General features: G+C 36.4%; 2 protein-coding genes across 2 annotated transcripts; one reads left to right on the top strand and one right to left on the bottom strand.

The window, feature by feature from the left end:
• The first annotated feature begins 225 nt into the window (after positions 1–225).
• On the top strand, positions 226–9,465 carry LOC147513391 (E4 SUMO-protein ligase PIAL2-like). The gene is given in 17 exon segments (XM_086596437.1): positions 226–535; positions 621–693; positions 776–841; positions 930–995; positions 1,086–1,168; positions 1,961–2,012; positions 2,847–2,915; positions 3,122–3,189; positions 3,273–3,321; positions 3,443–3,527; positions 3,783–3,884; positions 4,784–4,812; positions 4,814–4,836; positions 6,034–6,085; positions 6,686–6,802; positions 6,997–7,839; positions 8,585–9,465. Coding segments are annotated over 17 exon segments (2,607 nt in total). The 5' UTR covers positions 226–353; the 3' UTR covers positions 9,233–9,465.
• Positions 9,466–10,442: 977 nt separating this feature from the next.
• On the bottom strand, positions 10,443–15,714 carry LOC147513390 (protein SGT1 homolog B-like). Its single transcript, XM_086596440.1, has 10 exons — positions 15,442–15,714; positions 14,862–14,931; positions 14,542–14,666; positions 14,231–14,387; positions 14,003–14,099; positions 13,820–13,885; positions 13,432–13,570; positions 11,280–11,371; positions 11,084–11,188; positions 10,443–10,732 (listed from the first exon to the last, which is right to left on the bottom strand). Exons 1-10 carry the CDS (start codon positions 15,599–15,601, stop codon positions 10,625–10,627), a joined length of 1,119 nt encoding a protein of 372 aa, XP_086452566.1. The 5' UTR covers positions 15,602–15,714; the 3' UTR covers positions 10,443–10,624.
• Between the last annotated feature and the right edge of the window lie 224 nt (positions 15,715–15,938).

Genomic DNA, 15,938 nt, shown 5'->3' with positions numbered 1-15,938 from the left:
GAAAATAAACGGTCTACAGTTAGCCAAAATTTATAAATTATTAACTACATTTGTCAAGTTTGGAATTTTTTGATTATTTGTGACAATGTTTAGAATAATTAGATCATCATAAAAAAAAATAAAAAAAAAAATAATAATAATAGCATAAATGCTCTAACGATTTTGAATTTATTTACGGGTCAAAATAAAATATGCCCCCTCATTTAATTTAGAACTTCTGAAGTCGTGCTCCCACCTAATAAATACAAAAATTAGTCGAATTTTTTTTGAAAAAGGCTTCATTTAAAATTAGTAACAGTATAAATATATAAACACACGTGGCAGACAGAGATAAAGAAAAAGCGGGAGTAGGGATGATGACTCAGCGGCGAGCGATGATGAATGGTTCGACTCAGATGGCTTTGCCATCTGTAAACGTTGGTCAGGTGAACTCGTTGAGAATAGCAGCAGTTGCAGACCGGTTATTAAACAATGTTAGATCCGGTATCCGTTTTGAACCTGCCGAGTTTTTCCATCTCTGTATCTCCTTAGCCAGGTACTCTTTTTTTCTTTTCAACTCTTTTTTTTTTTTTTTTTTTTTTAATTTCAAACCCTAGTTGTGTTTCTTTGACGAAATGCAGGGGTATCGATTTTGCTATTGCCAACGACGAAATTCCAGCGAAATCTCAGGAGTTACCTTCACTCTTGAAAATGGCAAGTCTCATATTTGCATCATTCATTTATACTTTACTTGTATGTTGTATGTTATGACATTGTGAATTTGTGATGATGCCAGGTATACCAGCGCAAGAATGACGACTACCTTCGAGTCGCTGTTATGGTGCTAATGATTTCTGTAAAGGTCATTTTTTTATCCTATGCTTACATTTAGTTGTAAAACAAACATTTTCGTACACACGAATTTACTCATGTTCTATTTACTTTGGTAGAATGCTTGTAAGAATGGATGGTTTGTGGTTCAAGATGCTGATGAACTTCTTACCCTAGCTAATGAGGTTTGCGAATATTTTCTCTTCATCTTAAGTCACTCATTCTGTTTAATCATCTTTTCTCGATAAATAGTTCAATATTTTATGGATGTCCAGATAGGGAGGAGCTTCTGTAATCCAGCAGATATCAACATTGAACCCAGTAGTCTTCCTCACATTATCTCTAATGTTATGTCAAGGTTTGAGATGTCATGCTTTTCTTCGTTCTTTGCTTTGTCCGTTATGTTACTGAATTTTCCTTTTACATCTTGACGCATTCTTCAACTAGTTGAGTCTTGTCTTTCTAGCTTTCAAGTTATATTTATAAGTGGATTGTTTTTATGTGTGGAAAAAAGATCGAGCTTCTACCACCTAAAGAGAGGCTCTGATCTATTCTTAGTTCTTTGCTATTTGTTGAGCCCACGTTGATATGATGTCATGGTCAAGTAAAATGTAAGGTAGCGAACTGAGGTGCTCGGTTGCAAGAAATTAGGAGCTGCTACCGAAGCGTAATACTAGGCAAACCACTTGGAATCTGAGCCAGTTCCACGGTTTGATTCTATTCCTTTTGATGGTTCAAAGTTGGAAGTATTCAGGAGAAAATCCAAAAGTCTTACTAACAAAGTAGAATGTTCCATGTACGTTTCCTTTCAATAAAAGATAAAAGCTTGTATCAAATTCGAAAAAATGGAAATTTGTGGTCATCGCTAAAACAGAGAAGTATTGCAACTTTCCATAAAGAGATTCAACAACTTAATTTAATTCAACAAAATAAGGTGAAACAGTGAAACCTAAGGAAGACGAGAGTAATGCCACAAAAATTCCTGACTGAAAAGGAGAAACTGAACTTCATGTTTTGTCTTTAGTCTATTCTTAGGCTTTCTATAGCATGTATCAATATAAATGGAAGTTCCTATTCTGGTCCAAGTAGTTAGTCACTGTATTAGGTCATTGTTAGTTTACATTTAATTGTTCACTTTGTTATACTGCAGATTCTTTCCCCGAATGAAGATTGGCAACGTACTTGCCTCTCTTGAAGTCAAGGTTAGTTTGTATATGATTTTGTAACCTTGGTTGAACTTCTTTATTTAGGTTCTGTTTCTATTCTATTGTGAATGTTTATTAGATTTTGTCATGTAATCAAATTTCTCCATTTGAATTCCCAGTGCATCAATTTAATTATAGGGTTATAGCACCTTTGGCTCTAAACATATATTATGGTGTTCTCCATTTCTTGGAGCCAGTTGTAAAGTAAATTAGGAATTTGGTTAATAAGTCTTGACTTTGCCGTGTTTTGTGGTAGACATGCTGTTAGAGAATGCAAAATCATGAGCGTACAAGTCAACAAACAATGGGTTAATATTTACAATTACAAGACATGACTAACATGGGACTATGCATACAAGACACGAGACGTACGTCTTGCTCCATATGCAGTGAAGGAATTGGGTCAATCACGAGGAGTTAATATATTTTTCAGACTGGATGGGCGAAAAATCCCATTCTTAAATTCTATTTCTGCACCATTGGGAATCATTAAGACGGAACTTTTATGAGTTAACTTAGCTTTCTTAGATTATACTGTTAGTGATGTGTGTAGTAATAATTGGACTGTCTTAGATGCTGCCTAGATTGGCAGCCTTGTTGTATTGTATAATGCTTTAGATGAAGCTGGAGTCCCTGATCCTGTTACTGGTATATAGAAAATAATGTCACTTTTCTGTTCTGTTGTTGGAGCATACGTCAAAACAAATGTTCTTATTCTTATGTATGTAAATTTCTTCGATAAGTAATACAGATAGATGTTCTTTATGGTATCCAAGGGCTGCTAAATTTGGAAAATTGGATGTGTCGGTTAACATTTTTCTTGTTTCATAGCCTGGCTTTGGAGCTTTTGTGGTAGATTTCCACATCTTAAAGAAGGCCTCCACGGCAGAAGAGAAAATAGTAAGCAGATTCTGATTTTCATTTTTGTAAAGAATCAACTTTTCATAGCTAGTTAACTCTAGGAGGAAAAAGATAGATCTTGGTTATTCATGTAGTCATCTTCTGTGCTAGATCCCTTACAAACTGTACTATTTTGTAGTGGTTGCTTCCTTACTGCAAAATTAAGCCAAGTTTGTAACGCCTACCTCTTCTTTCATGTCCTGCAGCGGCTGTTTGTTGTTCAAACGGATAGTATTTCAACCTCAGCTTGTCTTATTAGCCCACCAAAAGTGAAGTACGGCACTGTCTTCCTTAGATGCTCTGAGATAATTGTTATTTAGATTTATTGCAAAAATAATTTTTCACATGATTTTGTAGTTTCTTGTTAAATGGGAAGGGTGTAGACAGAAGGATCGACATTACTATGGTTTGTGCGGCTCCTCAATATTGTTGGTTAAATAATCTTTATTTATCCTCCTGCCTCTCAGTGTGAGGGAAGTACCAGAAACTTTATTTACATTTGTTTGTATGTCCCATTCTCTTTCCAGGATACTGGACCCCAACTTCCAACAAATGTGACTGCAATGCTCAAATATGGGACTAATCTTCTGCAAGCTATTGGGCAATTCAACGGTATGCTTGAGACTAGTTTATCATCTACCGTCCTAACTTTATTGTTTAACACCAAATCGTTTGTCAATTTATAGCATGTAGAAACTTTCAGACACGCCCTGACCTTTCTAAACCTGATACTAAATTCCATTAACTTTTATGGATGTGTACTTAAATTTGTGTCACCACACTGTTTTTGACATTGTAATTTTGCAGATGATGAACCATCCTTGAAATGAATTGCTTCAGCTCTGATGTGTTGGTATTGTTTTACAGGTCATTATATCATAGCTATGGCCTTCATGAGTACGATACTAACTACTGATGTGCCAGTTTTACAAGATTATGTTCAACCGGTTACCGCTGCCCCGGAATCAGGTAAGGTGAAAACCTAAAGGTCCATGGCTATTGGTTACCTTCAGTTGTCTCTTCAGTACTTAGGAAAGAAATTAACAACACATTTGTTGTATGAAGCAAGCAGTGAGACATAATCAGTTGATAGTTTTATGTTTGGACTGCGAACATCTTGCTTTATTGCGGAGAATGTGATGCTAATTGTATTTATATAAATAATCCTAAGTGGTTTTGCTAGTGCGATTATATAACAAGCAAACAGGGTTGCATCTAGAACAGAATTTAAAGAGCACTTTCACAAGAAAAGGAAAAATAAGAAAGAACAAAGAAATTCGGTGAAACCCAATCTAGGCCAACCCTAAGTATTATTATTTATTATTTATATATAGGATTACTGCGCGGTTTATAATCAAATGGGGGAAACAGTTACCATTTAATATTTAAAAGGATTAGTAGAACAATCATTTCTTATAAATAGTCAAATTGAACTGATTCATGAATCAAAATCTGATAATTTATATGGTATACATTTATCTGTTGCTCACGCGTTTCATGTCTCACTTTTCTCGTATGAGTTAAGTTAGTTAAATTTGGATTTGGAAGTGTGCTAAAATCATTAGATTCACATCTAAATTGAAATTGGCGTCTAATGGTTGTCAGCTGTCGCACACAGAAATTTAATCTTCTGCTCTGCATGTGGCTGAAAATTTTGAAATTTAGAATTTGGATTACTTTCGTAATAGAAACTTGATGAAATTTCATTGTTGCTTTGAGTTTCAACTTATTGGTGTATGGTTAACAAATCAATTTGTGTTACTGATTTGATTTTGCCACTATATGTATATTTCAACTTAATGTTTTATTGAAATATAGTAGTGCTGGTGCACAACCTAACAGAACTTATGGGTTTCCTTTGACACTAGATTCTGAGATAACTGAAGGTTCATCCCGTGATGTCGCTTAACTGTCCAATAAGGTTTGTTCAACATCCTTTGTTGGCAATATTCTTTTTTAAGATCCTGAAAATTTGCATTAACTTTCATATTGTTTTGTTGTTTCCTTGAAATGCACCTTGTAAAGCACTGTCTAAGACAACTGACAAAATTATTATTTTGCTTTGTCCTTTATGCTCTTTGGATTTACAAGTATCCTTCACAAATCATAACCCTATATCTTGTTCATAGTGATCTCCAAAGAAGACCTCGACAACCCTCTTACTTTTCTTTTTCTTCTCAAACATCATGTTAATATGTTTCTCATCTTTGAAGTTTCATTCAACTTCATAAGACAGTATGGTGTCTGAAACTTCTTTTTTGTTTGACTTATTGGGAACTTGAAATGATTCAAACACATCGATTGTAAAGTACAATTCTGAATAATTATAATTTAACTTTTATGTTATTTCATTTTAAGAATTGAGACTTAAAGACTAATAGTTACTCGAGTAGTTGAGACTTGAGGCTTGTTCTGTGTTTCTATGTTCTCGTTGTTATAGTTGTGTCATTGTGCAGCTTAATATTGGATGTTGCTGATCATCATCGTTCACTAGCCTAAGTCTAGTACGAACTTTATACTTCAAACATCAACTCAATGTATATCAACATAAAAGTGATGTAAAACCATGTACAAAGTGGTGGCGATGGATTTATTTTAATTAGGTATTTTCAGGTGAGATTGCATACTGAGAAAAGTAGATCTCAATGTGCTAGATGTGTCCTTGGACCTAAGGCCCAACCTATTGAGCCTAGCGCTTTTAACAACATAGATATAGTTTGAGCCATCAAGTCTTTTTCCGTTATCAATGATATATATATAGATTTCTTCAGCAGTAAATATACATATACAACCTATATGCATGGGTCCTTCTCTCTGTAATATTTATGTGTTAGAATGTAGAACTTGTTGACATTTATAGTCCCACTTCAGGCAGTTAAAGCATTTCATCATGAAACAAAAAGATCCTGGGGCCACTCCCCTCATGGTCAATTGGCAGATGCTCCAAATCTAAGAGTGTTGGGCTTCTTCTGAGGCTGACTAAGCTTGTAGATCTTTCACAGTCTCCTTCTCTCTGTTTTTTTACTGTTATTATTATGAGCATTAGACTTTTCTTCTTGTGGACACATCCTGTTCGGTTGATCTATTAAATATGTATTAAGCAATTTCTTCTTTACAGCTTCACGCGTATGAAAACTCCAGTTAAAGGACAACTCTGCAAACACCATCAGGTAAGTTTCTGGTCCAACCATGCTATTGAGTGAATAAGAACCTGCCAGGTAGAAACTTTGGGATGGTTTAGCAATATCAGAAATATTTGGAAAAAAAAAAAAAAAAAGGAAAGATTGAAAGAAAAGAATTGAAGTGAGTCGTGAAATCAGAGTCTAGATTCGTCTAAGTTTTCTGGACATTTATGGAAAAAACTATATGTCAACCCAAGTGACTAGGTGTTTAGGAATTAAACTTGAGCATGTCGTTGTGAAGGCTATTATCACCTGACCCGAAAGCTATTATCACCAACCCTAAAGGACTTAATTAATAACACGTTAAAAACTCCCCAGATGACCCTAGTGAGTTTCGAACTCGAAACCTCCCCCCCATGGGAGGAGTGGTGCACTACCAGTTGAGCTGCAAGCTCATGTGCCATTAATGCTTCTATTATAGTGCTTCTCAAAAATAAAAAAATAAAAAATAAAATCCTTGGTAGGTCAATTCAGGCCTCTGAATGTTATCCCTCAGATGGAGATCTTTTGTAATTCTTTGTACATATGGTTATTAGAAGTATTTGATAGCACAACATACCTTTGAAAACTTCTGTAATTCTTGTGTAGTGTTTTGACTTTGAAAACTACATTGAGATCAACTCAAGAAGACCATCTTGGCGTTGTCCTCACTGCAACCAGTCTGTCTGTTACATGGACTTACGTATCGATCAATATATGGTTAAGGTGAGTTTGTCTGGACTACTTATGCTTAGGGTCATTGGTGTTGAATACTTTTACATCCATCAGCCATCAATATTAAATTGGCTACTGAAAGGAGTTTGGAGGGCAATCTGCACATCCTTCTCCACTCAATTATATCTACATACAAGGTGTCTCTCGATTCAAATTTTTCTAAAAGTTGATACTCTGTTACTCAGGTATTGAGAGAGGTTGCAGGAAACGTAATTGATGTAATTGTTTCAGCTGATGGATCCTGGAGGCCTGTAATGGAAAGTACTGGTCAAACAAACGTACAAAGTGACAGTACCCTCGGGCACGATGGGTCGGAGCAGTGTGAATCTACAAGATTGTCAAACACAATTACTAATGTTGTGGACCTTACTGTGGAAGGTGCTGAGGAGAATGATGTCAACAATACTTATGAAACTGAAGATCGCAAACCTTTGAAGGATGTGCTTCCTGGTAGTTCTGTTGCTATGGTTCCTTTGGCATCAGATATCATGAATACCTCTGAGATTACTCCAAACCACTTTCCTCCAATTGAGGATGATTTCTGGTCAGGAATATCCTTTACACGTTCTTCTACCTTTAATGGATCAGCAGCACCAACTGTTTCAGAATCCCCTGCCACGAATTGCATGAGGACTCCTTTGGTAGGTGATCCTGTATCTCTTCCACTTAATCGAGAAGTTGTAGATGTGCGTGGGGCAAGGGACACGACATCCTTGGTACACCAAACCCAATTTTTGTCTCCCGGTAACATACAGTTGCAGCATTCACAGGAATATTGTGATTCCCGGCAGTGGTTGAGGAATGTCAGCAGAACTCCAGTAGCAGTTCAGGCTCTTCCAGCTCAGAGTCAAGTACCTGCCACACATATTAGGGCAAGACCAAATTTTATTTCCATTAGTGGTGCTTATCAGACTCCTGGTTTGCCACCTACAGATGTTAGTGGCGAATCTGAAAGACAGCAGCAATTTCCCCAATCTCGTCTTAACTCCCCTTCTGCTCCTGACATAGGTTCTTATTCTGTGCCGCAGGTTGGTTTCTTCATATTACGTCACTCACTTGGGGCACATGCCTGGTTACTATAGCATGAAGGCAGGGGTTTAAGCTAACTTAAAATGTTCTAGGGCAAATAAAAGATATAAACTGCAATTTCTATTTGAATATTTTCCAACAATAGCAACAGTTATAGACTTATAGGTTTGTCATGAAATGGTGCGGCCATACATTCCAGCACCTCGGTAAGGAGATGTTCCACATGGGAACTTGCATAATGCTGATAACTGTGGGTTTTGCTAACATGACAAGTTGTTGAATATTTATTTTTACTTTAATTCTTATTTAGAACAAGATATGAATTTGAGAACTGTAGGAAGTATGCAAGTTTAACAACTCATATGGTAATGGAGCTTAACTTGAGTTTAAGTTCATATGCTTTTTTATTTGGCTTAATATTTGGTTAGTTCTACTTTAATTCATGTTAGAAATAAGTAACTGGTTGTGCTTCTCTTTACGATGTGTGATATGCTTGTCTTGCATTAATAAGGTAGGATTACTTTAGTTACAGGGTTACACCCACATTTAGAACCTCGCAACATAAGAGCACATCTTTTCACATTTGATACATGTACTGACACTACGTTTTAAAAGAGTCAAATCTGGTGGACCAATTTAACTTCTTTTGTCCTAAATCTTATGCTTTAATCCGTTAATAAAGTTACTGGTTCTGTATATCTTTTCCGAACGCTTCTCTGCTCAGTTTACCTATGTTCCTGGCAGAATTGGGATCATCAAGGCCGCCCATACGTTCCAAGTCCATTGCAACAGGTTGTTGGGCTTCCAGCAACAAGTCAAGTTCCAGGTTCCTACAGAGGTTCTTCTGGGCTTCCGCCACCAGCAGCAGTACAAACATCTTCTCATTATCATCCCCTGCAAGTTCAGCAAGGAGGACCACTAGGTGCTGGTGGTCAGGAAGTGGGAGGTGCAAGTAACTTGCATAATCGTCTTAGAGCAGCAGCTAACCGTTCTGTCCAGGTTGCAAGATCACCACCCGCCGTACCTGTTCAACTCCAAGCACCTGGATCATCTTTTCCAATGATTGTCGACGGGCATAGGGGGATAAATACAGCACATGTTGCAAGATCTAATGTCTTGAACGAATTGCCATCAGATCAGAACTGGAGGCCTGCTGGTCGAATGAGAGGAGCTCTATCTGGTCAGGCTTATTCTGCTGCTCTTAGCCAGTATATGGTTCAGCCAACTCAATCGGTTCAAGCTGCATCACCACCACCACATACAGCGCCGCCTTATAGTGTTTCTCAGCAACTCCAGATACTCATCTCCAACAACATTAATTCCCATGGACCTTCACAGCAGGCTCAAACAAGGACTGGAGGTGCTGCAGCCGGACAGGGGCATCATCCCTAGTCATCCTCTAGCTGTAGTCCTTTGTATGGATGTGCAAATTTTTGTCAGCTGTAGATTGTAGGGTCAATTCAGTTAACAGCTTCTAAAGTTTTTGGATTTGGAGGTAGTGATTAGTCTAGTGGTAGATTTGATGTATATACAGTTGCAACATTTCATACCGACGTAGTTTCCACTTTCGTCATCTGCTTCATGTTTTTATGTTACTTGAAATAGGAAATGCTTTACTTGAAGAATGAGTTGTTAGCACAGTATTGAAAGAGATTAGTATACTTAAAAGAATGAGTTCTCAGCAGAGGATTGACTTATACTTGAAGAGTTCAGAGATTAATGTGCTTTAGTTTGGTAAGGCTTGTGTAAGTGGAAATTATTTGCGAGGCAATTGTTCACTGTTCGGCAGAAACAAGAGAGAGAGGGCCACAAAATTTGGCTGTGGTTGGCCAAGTAAAAGTTTTCACGTGAATTTGCAGGGCTGTGCTAGGAATTGGTAGGTGTCTGGGTGTTTCAAAGATTCTACCTGGGAGCTCCTGAAAATTGCGAGAACATGTGAAATTGAAATGGGAAGTACTGAAGAAGTGCTCACCATAATTTTTATCGACTTTTTAATGGTGGAAATAGCTACTATGTACTCAGATTCTCGTAAGCACCCTACTTTAGCCCAAAACTACTCTGTTTTAACTCTTCCGTATCCACGGAAATCATAAAAAGCAAGGCAGATAGATATATATAAGCACATTTTTTTAATCACAACCTCCGTTGGTGAAGATTTAAACGTTCACCATTTGGAGTTGCACACTCGCACCCCACACTTGATACGATAGAGAAAACACTTACTGTCCTACGTGTATAAATACGGACTTTCACATGAGAATTTCCAACAATGGAAGAAATTTTCAGACCTCGTAAAAACAATTACCATATTGTATCGTACTTTGATCGAAGTAAGGATTAACCAACAAAAAAATATGAACTCGAAAAACCTATATCAAATTTTGACATAGATTTGAATCAATGCGACCTATTAAAAGAGTAACCCAAGAATCGGTGTAACCACAGCTAATATTTAGACCCATTAAATTATTTCTGTGGCTTCACTTGTCACCGAACTTCACAAGATCTACCAGGAACTTCTTGCAAGGAAGCATAGTAAGTCTACCCATTATTTAAATAAACAAAGGTCTGACAATATTATAACCTATATAACGACTAGTACTAGTATAAATGTGTCTTTGTTAAACTCATTCTGCAATCTTAACATAAAACCAGCCTCGCAGTCAAACAGGAGGGACAACTAGTTCAGCCAAAAAATAAACAGAATAACCAAGCTACTAAATTGGACTGATTACAAAAACCAAAACACAAGTAGAGAAAGATGTAGAATGGCCAAAGCAGTTTTCAGTACTCCCATTTCTTCATCTCCATACCATCAGGAGGAGACCCCTCCACTTTCTTTGCTCCCACCTCCTTCCAATTAGTTGAAAGAACTGTTCCATTTGATTCAACCTAAAATGAGGAAGAAGAAAAATGCAACAAAACCTGAGACCATTACTCGAACAAATACTCAATGACATCTTAGTAACGAATTTATACAGCAAGCCAACGGATAATGCAATATAGTCATAATAAGGGGATTTTGGACGAGAAGACCATTCCAGTGACAAGGTATCTACAATTCACTAAAGTGAATCAACAACCAGGGTTTCAACTGCAGCATTATACAATCAGTACTTATTGGTGGATTTGCAAGTGCACTCTACAAGTCCATAATTTGATTAAGGAAATTGCAGAAACACGGATAAAACTTGCAAAAGAAGAAAATGTGCACACACTAATTAATAATTTTGAGCAACTTACAAATGATTTGCTCATTGCTCGCCGTATATCGTCATCAGAACCTTGGTATATGTCACGGAAAAATTTATTCAAAGCCGCGTCACCATCTAGCTTCTCTTCTTTTTCCTAAAGTTAGATCACCACAGAAGATGTATCACTAAAATGGTACACAACTGCTAAACCGTTAAGGTATTGCAATAACTCAAGCTGATGGTACCTCTTTCTTTACTTGCGCTTCTATCTTATCCCAATTAACACCTCTAGATTTAGATTTTGAAGACGGGTATGTAGGTCTCCCGGCTTCACCAGCTGCCAAGTGCGGAAAGCATTAAAACATTTATTAATTTTTGTTAACGAATTATAAAATCACTGTTAAGAAAAATAAACAAGCTCACACAGGAACATGACGCATAAGAAAACACAACCCTGTATGTCATACATGGCGGGCCAAGAGTGGGCATGTGTTATTTTGATCATAAATGTTATTTTTGTTAATTTATTAATTTTTGTTAATGAATTCTAAATTCATTGTTTAAGAAAAATAAACACGCTCACACAGGAACATGACGCATAAGAAAACACAACCCTGTGTGTCATACATGCGGGCCAAGAGTGGGCATGTGTTATTTTGATCATAAATGTTATTTTTCTTTCGACTTTAATTGTTACAATGAAATAACATTAGTATATTACAGTGAGGTCAAGTATCTTTCAGCTTCTTTTTCAGATGAAAGATATGAGCCTATGCTTGAATGCCCGCATGTGTGTGAAAATGTGCATATTTGCTTGGATGTGAATGTGTGCGACATCCACATGTCCACACGCAGAGGAGTGTGCAAGCCAGCCAGTATGAGCTAACAATAAGATTCTTTATAGTTCAAATCAAGTGCGACATCAATTGGGAACTTGAGGTATGGGATAGATCTTCATATGCAAGTACAAGTATAATTGTTTGTGATCTGTGAGTACAATCAAAATCATAAAAAAAAAAATGATCATATGGGTGCAAGTAATGAATGCACACAAACTACGGACACTATTATAAAATCCACCAATGTGAGGGTGCACGCCCCATAAATTGACAGTATGAGGCAGTTTTAAAATCACAAGGTTTAAATTACATAGACCATGAGAACTATATCAGAGGTCCGTACTTTTAAAAGCATACAGACGGAGTACGTGTCTGTACGAGCACCACCATAAATGCTTCTCTGACATTACAGATGGCGTGCATTTATTCCTTACAGATGGTGTATATTTGCAATATGGTAGCACAGCTTCACGTTTTTTAAAGCAATTAGACAGTTTGAGTCTGAGCACTGATATTAATTTAAATATATATATATATATATATATATAGGGGATGGTTATATGAACTCCACTTTATAGTGACTCCAAAGTTGCTCCACTCCTAAAAGTGGACTTACAAGATGAATTGAGGACTAAATTTTTGTGGAGATATACATCACATGATGAAGAACACCCCCACAAAAAATCAGCTCAATTGAATATATATATGTTGTCAAAAGTTGTACCGAAATTTAAAAAATATGGGCCATTGGATAATCTCATAACATTATAAATGATTTTTGACGAGGTTGTACATTTTCAAATGAGCTGATTTTTTGCTAGGATGATCTCTATTGGGTGGAGAACATCTCCACCAAAAATCAACTTCTAATTCATTGTATTTAGTGGTGGAGTTTTTTTGGAGTCACTTGAAGTGGAGTTCATATAACCATCCCCACACACACATAAATATATAGGCAATTACTTTTATAGGTAGTAAATTTGCACATATGGTGAAACATGAATCAACTGCACTTCATTTTACTGATTTACCTATGAGCTTCCGCTCCAACTACTGACAGACAGCTCAGCCGGAGGACACTTTTTTTATCTATGTTAGAGGTTTCCAAATGAGCTGAAATTTTGGGAAGATAATCATTATGGTGAGTGCTTCATAACCACAAAAAATTAGGTTTGAATTCATTTTGTAGGTGAAGTTTTACGTATGTACTTATTTTAAGTTAACTTAAGTAGCTACTTTTTAGAGAATTACTGTATATATATATATATATATATATATATAGTAAATTTGCACATATGGTGAAACATGAATCAACTGCACTTCATTTACTGATTTACCTATGAGCTTCCGCTCCACCTAGTGACAGACAGCTCAGCCAGAGGACACTTTTAGCATATAAAACTAAAATCATGACAATTAAATTTACCATAAGCTATAAAACATGCGGATTTTAACAAAAATGTATACCAACAAACTGAGATTGCACATTCCAAATGCGTGCATCACAAAATTGGCAAGTTAACTTCTAAGAAAATGAGCAAACAAACATGATACTAACCTGAAGATGTATTTAACTTTTGTGATACCACTTGTTCCTTTGTGAACTCCAAAGATGTCCAGTTGATTGCTTCAGCTTTAGCAAGACGGACTTCAATTTTTGTTGACAAAACTTGATATCTGCAGTTTTCAGGCTTTATCTGCTTGCCATAAAGCCGAACATGAAAAGGGGTGTTATATAGCAATACAGGATACTGCAGAGCAGGTGGTGCAAATATTTGCCAAAAGATGCCAGAGGGGAAAATACCAATGAAGAATATAGATTTCATTGTGTATAAATAGCAAAAGTTGCCCGAGTCAACTTAAATTCATAACAAGGGGAAATCACTTCCTATGTTACAAGACAGCAACAAAAAGAGTTGACACTAAATCAGCAAACAAAGAGATACCTTTCCAAATAAGCGTGGCTGAAAATGGTACACATCTTCACCAGGGATATCAATTGTAACACTTAGCTGCATTACAAAGGAGGTGGAATTATTTTAAGATCTTTTCCTTGAAATAGGGATGACCTAACAAATGAATGAGCATGATATACATGCACAAAACATAGTTTTTGAATGAAAACGTACAATCTGTTCACCGAAGTCGACAACCACATATTTTGCTGGTACACCCTTCGCAAATACAGTCACAACTACTTCCTCTGGCTTCTGGTAAAATTCATGCCTGCATAACCATATCATTAAGATCAAAATTTTCATATAAGTCCAGAACCATAAAAAGTTCTCTATATTATATAGCCTATAGATAAAACTACACAAGGACAATGATTACGGTAAAATGGAACTATTAAGTACCTAAATTTTGGTTTAGCAGGAGTTGTGACTGTCGCCTGATGGGACAAAGTACTGTTTTCATCACTTTTTCCATCAGCAGAATTGGCTGATACTGAAGGAGATGCAGCAACTGGTGCCACATTGCCCACTGGTTGCTTTGTCAGATCACCAAGTTCCTCTGATTAATCATAAGTTGCAAATTAATCATAAAGATCGATAAAGTGTACATTGAAAAATGAAACATACTAATTATACTCATATGCTGGACAATTAGATTCTTCACCACTATTTAGGTAGAAGGGTAGATAAATAAGATTCCATTCTATAAGTACCTGCAATGCGTTGATCACATTCCTTGATTAAATTGGAGAACCGTGCATCACCAGGTGCCAAGGAAGCACCTGCTTCAAGGGCTGCCTTGGCAGTTTGAAACTCCTCCAGCTTTAAACAGGCAGTCCTTAAAAAAGAAACAAAATCCTTGTAAGATGGAAGTTGTAAACAGGAAAGGTATAAAAGGCAACAATTGAACAATAATATAATAATTAAGAAATCCATATAAGTTTCCAACCATTTGCAAAGTCGCTAATACTTCGTATCTACACAGCATATAGCACATTTATGTTTAAGATGATAAAAGTAAACGTCCTCTCACCCTTTACGTAGGTATGCTTTGGCCATGGAAGTATCCAGCTCAATTGCTCTGTTTGCATCAGAAACTGCCTCTGTTCACATTTACACATGCGTTATCAACTAAGAGCATCCCGCCATTCCACAAGAAAAAATAAAAGGAAATACTTCTGAACAAATAAAAGGAAAAAACCCAATGCAACAGATACTCACAGTAATAACATAGGAATTATTTAAACAACGCCCTATGACGGTAAGACCGTAAAACACTATTATATGGCAACTTCTCAATAGAGTATTCTTTTAAGTTTCCTAATTAACACAAAAATAAATAAGTTTCCACTGCTTCTAACTTTGCTTTCAATAACAAATTGCAAACCCTAACACAATGAAGTCAGAAATAAAGTCAAGAACACAATGCAAATCATTCTTGATTCCTTTTATTACAACAATACAAAGTGAGAAACATGACATAATTAGGGTTTTTCCCCAAAACAAAACCCTAACTAGTGATAATAATAATAATAAGTTAAAATTTTCCTTGAATAAATTCAAACATCATTAATAAAGAAAACAGATTAGTGATATTAAACCCTAAAAAATACCAGTGAAGTTGGAGAGTTTGATATTGGCTTGAGCACGATCAGCAAATAGATCAGCGTTGTTCCCATCCATATCGATTGCTTGAGAATAAAGGTCAACTGCTAGTTCCAAGTTATCATCCACAAAAGCTTCTTTAGCTTTCTTCTCCATCTCACTCGCCATTTTTGGATTTTTTCTTTTTCTTTTTCTTTTTTAGGAATGACCTCTTTTCTTTGATTGCGGTTTGAGCAAACAAATAATTCTGCTTCTATTTATTTGACCTTTCATCATCTTGACTTCTAGACACTTCTATTATACATACATACTTGCCTTCGCGCTTCATCCATGTTGGGCTTTTTCTTGGGCCCTCATCCTTTCACCATATCGGGCTTTTTCTTGGGCCTTCACCATGTCGGGCTATCCTTTCACATGTCCTTGTCACGCGCGTAAGCACTTTTGTTAGAGTTTAAATCCTATCGACAGGTTCTTCCTTTATTTCTACTAACAAAAGGACAAAGAT

Source organism: Coptis chinensis, chromosome 3 (assembly GCF_015680905.1).
Source record: "Coptis chinensis isolate HL-2020 chromosome 3, ASM1568090v1, whole genome shotgun sequence".
Classification (NCBI taxonomy): domain Eukaryota; kingdom Viridiplantae; phylum Streptophyta; class Magnoliopsida; order Ranunculales; family Ranunculaceae; genus Coptis; species Coptis chinensis.
Note: the sequence above shows the minus strand (reverse complement) of the source record. Positions and strands in the feature narration are given on the sequence as shown.